The sequence below is a fragment of the Monopterus albus genome, unplaced genomic scaffold, assembly GCF_001952655.1.
Source record: "Monopterus albus unplaced genomic scaffold, M_albus_1.0 scaffold82.1, whole genome shotgun sequence".
In the NCBI taxonomy this organism is placed as follows: domain Eukaryota; kingdom Metazoa; phylum Chordata; class Actinopteri; order Synbranchiformes; family Synbranchidae; genus Monopterus; species Monopterus albus.
Window position 1 is genome coordinate 1,994,346 of NW_018127962.1, and position 6,539 is coordinate 2,000,884.

The 6,539-nt window shown below is 39.4% G+C and overlaps 1 protein-coding gene across 3 annotated transcripts in view; it reads left to right on the forward strand.

Moving 5' to 3' along the window:
* cpne4b (copine IVb) overlaps nt 1-6,539 on the forward strand; it is an 18,817-nt gene that overhangs the window by 2,950 nt on the left and 9,328 nt on the right. For all 3 annotated transcript variants that reach the window (XM_020606959.1, XM_020606960.1, XM_020606958.1), the window contains 4 exons: nt 1,555-1,745; nt 4,124-4,303; nt 5,928-5,999; nt 6,239-6,313. In XM_020606959.1, the coding sequence (XP_020462615.1) occupies nt 1,575-1,745; nt 4,124-4,303; nt 5,928-5,999; nt 6,239-6,313 (498 nt within the window). In that variant the 5' untranslated portion in view covers nt 1,555-1,574. The remainder of the gene's footprint in view (nt 1-1,554; nt 1,746-4,123; nt 4,304-5,927; nt 6,000-6,238; nt 6,314-6,539) is intronic.

The window sequence follows — 6,539 nt, forward strand, 5'->3', positions numbered from 1 at the left end:
ATATATATACATTTTTTTACAGAATAATTTGACATTTAGGAAAATAAAGTTGTTCACTTTCTTGCTTAGTTAGATGAGAAGGCTGATACCACTCTTATATCTGTCCATTGATTATGAAGCTGTATCCAGGAGCTGGTTTAGCTTAGCTGCAGCTAGCTTGTCTATGTCTGCAGGGGGAAAAAAATGAAATCTGCTTGTCATCACCTCTAAATGTCACTATAACATGTTGGAATTTTTACAAATAATTTTTCCAGTATGTTAATTTGTGAACCTTAGCAGTGTTCCGAGGCAGAATTTGTAACCTTTGGGCAGCCAGGCTAGTTAGCTGTTTTACTAACTGCTAAGATAAACTCACAGAGTCCTGGCTGTAGTTATTTAACAGGACATACAGTAAGTAAGAATGGTTTTTAGTCTTCTGGCTTTCAACAAGAATGTATGTTCCTAGTATGTTGACCTATTCCTTTAAAGAACCTGCACACCCATGCAAGTGCTTTAAAGGTACTTCTGGATTATTAGACTTTTTTTTTTTTTACATTGGAGGTGGGTGGTGTTATGCTGACAATTGCGGTCACTAGAGTGCATAATATGGACTGTAAAGGTGTAAAATATTCCACACAGGTGCAACAACAGGAGAGTGAGGAAGATGTCAATCAAGCTGAGTTTGCAGACACCCACATAGTCCTGAGAAGAGCTCTAACTAAGCAGAATAACTGAAAACACATGTATGGGTGGTTAATGGATGTGTTGTGCCTTGACGATAAAGAAAGTTCTCCTATGCTAACTATTAAATATTACCATGTGTGTAATATTGATTATTATTTCCATGTACAAAAGCTCCCTTGAGACACATTCAACATTTCCTTACTTTAAATTAACATGTCACAGAGTTTAATACTTGCAAGAGTTACATAGACTTTAGGTGGAGTTGGATTGCAAGAACTCTCCCTGAGAATAAAAGGAAAAAGAACAGATATTTTTAGATTTATTGAGCTGATAGGTCATTTTCTTGCATACCTTACTGTATTATATGTTTTGAACACATTTCATGATTAACAGTTTATTAAAATGTTGGTGTCACAGAGATTCGATTCTTCACATTATTCTATTTAGGGACAACAAACACTATATGCTCTGCAGAAACCCGAGGAGAAACTTGACGATTTGAACTGGTTACTCAGCAGTGCTTGCTCTAAGGTGCTTAGATTTGTGTGTGAGTGCATAACTGTGCAGTGTTTGTATTTATACTGTACAGTATGTGCACGGTTTTGTGTATTTAGGGATTTTATGTGACAATCAGTGGCTCCAGAGTCCTGACCTTGAACAGTTTAAGTGCTGTCTGCTTAGTCAGGGCCACTGCACCTGTTCATGTCAAGGTATACAACAGTTCAGGTGAAATGCATCTATCTATCTATCTATCTATCTATCTATCTATCTATCTATCTATCTATCTATCTATCTATCTATCTATCTATCTATCTATCTATCTATCTATCTATCTATCTAGTATCTATCTATCTATCTGACCTCATCTTTTTATCTCTCTCCTGCTTTTAGTGTGTCATTGTGTGTTCAGCATGAGTAACATCTATGAGTCTGCAGAGGCCACGCTGGGCTTCATCAGCTCTCCGTGCCTGACCAAAGTAGAGCTGAGAGTCGCCTGCCGGGGGATCTCGGATCGCGACGCCCTCTCCAAACCCGACCCCTGCGTAGTGCTGAAGATGCAGTCACATGGGCAGTGGTTTGAGGTTAGTAATGGCGTAGAATGAGGCAGGAGAGTTGCGTGTCTCCAGTTCTGAAAGACTATTTTACAGTAAATAAATAACTCACCCCCGACTCCCATCACTTAAATAAACCTCCCCATGGTGCTTCAACAATAAATAAGCTGATGTCACTTTTATAGTCTATAAATTGTCCTTTAATAAACCAACACCTTGCATATGAAATCAGTCGGCGTCTAAGATCAGGACGAGTCCAGCAGATATATCAGCTGATAAAATTCAGTACAATATTTCACTGTCAGTTTCAGTGAAACAAAATGTCTTTCATACACCATTTTGTCCATTACCTGATGTTGCCAGTACCTGATGAACCAGATAGAAAACCGCCTTTCAGGTTCTGTTACCGGTGATTTCTTATAAATGTCTCTGCAGGCAACACTTAAAATTATTCAAGCATGGCATTGAATTCATGTCTGACTAAATTATTGTGTGCAATCAGGGCCCTGAGCTATCATACAGAGCTGTGATTGTTGCTAACCTTCTCTCACCAAATTGCGGGTTATGTTTGCTTCTTATAAATTATGAATGCTAATTGTCACGGAAGGCAACAGAAATCATAATTTCATGGTTCGTCACCCTGAAATGAAAAGTGTTCTGGTGTTGTTTCTCCACTCATCTTAGCCCTCTGTAACAAGTCGCCGGCCCCCAATTGTTTAAATATTGAAAACAATGAGAGTGCCAAGCTACATTCCCTGGAATCATGGGTAATTTTATTTGATTCATTGTACGCAATAAAAGGTTTCAAATAGATGGAGAAAATAGCTCCCTAGTATTGATTGTTTAGCACTTAAAATTGGAAATTAAATTTAAAAGACTGGTTTTGCACTCTGCTGATAAGTGTTCCACATCCTCTCTTTTTACTTCCAAGTCCTAGCAGCTCTTTTAGGGACTTTAAACTTTAGGATCTCCTGCTTTAAAAATCATCTTATTCCCACTAAAGCCTCACCACTGGCACTAGCATGTGAATTATCTGAACTGTAAGAACACAGTATGAGGGAAGAGGGAATTAAATGAACAAATGTATCTTCATCTGTCTCTGTTTCTCTTATCAAAGACGGACATATGCCTGGGGTCCTGCCTTCCTTTACACAGTCACACACACCCACACATGCATGCACATCCTCACACATTCAGTGCTGCAGTGACCCACTCTAACAGATGTACTTGGATCCACACACGTCGTTCATAGACATACACTATCATTGGCACGAAGACTACATACACACATTCATGCACACACACACACACACTATCATAGGCACGAAGACTACATACACACATTCACGCACACACACACACACACACACAAACACACACACACACACAAGCTTTACAGAGTTTTCAGATCAAGTGTTCAGAAAGTAGTGCAGCATTATTCTGTCTTTGGAGAGTTCACAAAAAAGCTACTTTGTACAGCATAGTGTGTGTGTATGCGCATGTGTGCGTGTGCACATGTGTGTGTTTTTGAAAGATTGAGACAGAATTTGTGCCTATGCATTACGATAAGCCCCTTTGTGCAGTTGTGAAAATGGACAAAGGGTATCACTGCCCATCAGACACTCATCAGACTCTTTTAATTGAATAATTGAAAGAGAATGTTCAAGCTACTGGGCACATTTGAGCCTCTGTGTGTGCATGCGTGTGTGTTTACAATTCTTTCAGCTTAAATGAGATGCCAGCCTACTGAGGTAAGTGTAGAAGCAAGGCCAAATCTGTGTGTTTTGTGTGTACATTGAGTCTGCTGGGTGCAACTCAAGTTTGTCTCTGTATGTGTGAATGTGTGTCGGTGCCAAAGGGGTATCAACAATAAAAGGGACCCAGTTGTTACTGCTAGTGTTGGATATGTTTTGTTACCAGTGCCGAGATAGACTTTTGTTTGGATTTCTGTTTCTTTTTATGTCAGGCCGTTACAGAGAAGAAAATGTGAGATCAATGTTACAACTATTGATGCTTCTTTGTGTAGTCAAACAGACTTTTTAGCCATCAAGAAAAATCCATAATCCCAGCTCTCATGTTGATAATTGTAAACAACATGGTAATGGCTTTTTGTGGTAATTGCTACGATGCTGTAAAGTCTGCGGAGGCTCCCTATCAAGGCACAATGGCAGTGTGTTGGGTGTTGATTGAGATCCACACGCTTCAGTCTACTCAATTTAAAGTGAAACTGCCATCAATACTGTAAAACAGCACAGTCTTATGAAACAATACTTACACATAGTATTACATGAAAAATAGAATATATCTAATTATTGACGGAATTTTGAAAAAACAGGTCGAAAAATTAGAATAACAGGCAAAGTTTTGTAGGCAGCAGACTGTCATGGTGTTTGCACATGTACTTGCAGGTAGACCGTACAGAGGTGATCCGCAGCAGCAGCAGCCCGGTCTTCTCCAAGGTCTTCCTGGTGGATTACTACTTTGAGGAGGTCCAAAGGCTTCGCTATGAACTTCATGACATCAGCTCTGGCAACAATGGCCTCCGTGATGCTGACTTCCTGGGAGCCATGGAGTGCACTCTAGGACAGGTCAGTGCACCTTTTGATTGGGCAGTGCATTGCAATCTTTAGTCTAAGCATGGTAGTGTAATTATTTCTTAGTGCATGTTACACAGTTTGCAATAAACTGTCCCATACCGGTATACATTTTGCAGGTATTCACTGTATAGTATGTATACAGGTGGGAGAAGTTCATATGTGGCACACATCTGAGCACATGTTATTATGACTTCACGATAAGAAGTACATATGATGTGATCATGCTTCTGCATGCATGGAAGGGATACATTTATTTGCATCAATGAGTGCACTTGCAGCCAGCAAATAACGTTTAACCAGTGTATAACATATAGTAGGGGATATGTGTACCTGCGTACATGCTTGCAAGTCACTGTCAGACCTGTGAACATATGGGTGCAGCTACGTGCTTTGACTAAAATAGAATGAAATATATAATTTGTTGTAAAGTCTACTGAGCTTATTGGGATGTAACAATGGTTAATTAGAGTCAAAGATCAACTATAAGATTAGAGAGGCCAGCATTATTTGTGGATGGAATCCTAATGTGATCTTCTTCACTTCAGGCTGGCTGACCTCACTATCTGTGTTTTCATTGTCCTTGAGTCCTTATTACGTTAAGTCCTGAGAGTATATTATGTTTTCAAGCATTTATAGGTGCATATACTATTACAAATGTCCTTGTTGTTGCCCCTCTTAATGAAATAGCTGTAATCAATATTTAAAGATTTGCTTTACTTACCTGCTTCTTTTAATATCTGTGATCCTTTAAAGTGAAAATTGGAATGGCAGTAGTACCCATTAGCAAGTAGAATAATTTGATTTCTGGGAATTACAACTAATGTCATATGTAATAAGAGGAAATAGGGTTTCATAGCTTTAAGGTTCAGTCTGCTGTGGATGGGAATAAAAAGTTTTCTTTCCACTAGAATACACTTCTCACTGTCAGAGAGTATGAGCAACATAAAGCTGGTGGATTTGCAATAGTTGGGAGCACACGGAAGAGGAGGATTTTGAATGTGAGAGCCAGAGCAGCTGCTGCCAACATTTAGTCTGAGTGTGAACAACAACATTCTGGATGCTGTAGTCTTTCCTTGGCTTTGTTAAGAAAAAGACAACATTATACCAGTGCATTATGAAAGCACCAGAGGAGTGCATGAGGATTTCAGTAACTGAAACGTTAACAGAAAGTTATGTTGCAATAACTGAGACAAATTTGTCACAGAGGCATTGTGTCAGTAACACCATCATATTATACACATCATGCTATCAGAAAATACTTAAAGCAGCTATAATGGGTGTTTTTATACCATAGGCTGTATATGAAAATTGACCTGCCCCCTCCATGTTAAAGGATGGGACATGAGCCAAGATAAAAACTCAAAGTTCAAATTTTCCCAGAGGTGATTTTGATCAAAAAATCAGTTCTTGTAGATTTTTAATAAAACTGGTGTGTGAGCAACATTTTCTCTTTTTTTTCCCCACCTTGCAATAACATCTTATTTTAAATGAAACATATTTATATCTTCTAAAACTATTTTTTATAACAAAAGTGAACCTAACAAAACACACTTGGAGGAAAGGAAGGCTGGGATATTCATGCTGACCTTTTGGTGTCTGTTTCTGTTTGTTTCAGATTGTTTCACAGAGGAAACTGACCAAAGCTCTACTCAAACAGGGAAATACTGCTGGAAAGTCTTCCATAACGGTATGACACTGTTTCCAAAGTTAGTCCAAAACAGATATACACACACACACATTCATGTCACACACACACACCACCTTTTGCACTCAGACATTCTGAAGATAATTAATTTGATGTTGCCTGTTCAGCCTGCTCTGTTCCTCATTTCCATCTCATTTTCTCTCATCTCCCCTTTCTACCTCTCTGTTTGTCTCTCTACCTCCCCTCCCTCCCCTTTTCTCCCTCTCTCTCCTCCTGTAAAGGTGACAGCAGAGGAGTTGTCTGGTAATGACGATTACGTTGAACTCTCCTTCAGTGCTCGTAAGCTAGACGACAAGGTCTGTGCAACCGTGTGCGCTTTCAGAAGTATTGAAAATTTGTGGTTGTACTTTAAAAATGAGAAGACTTAATAGATTTGTGTGCATGCACTGTCAGGCGTGTGTATGTGTGTGAGTATGTGGGTGGAGAGCTGTGGGATTTGGTAGTGAAGCAACTCACGCACAATGCAATCTGGTGTTGGAAAAGGTCTGCTGAGATAGGTGGGCATTCCCCTCCCCCAATCTC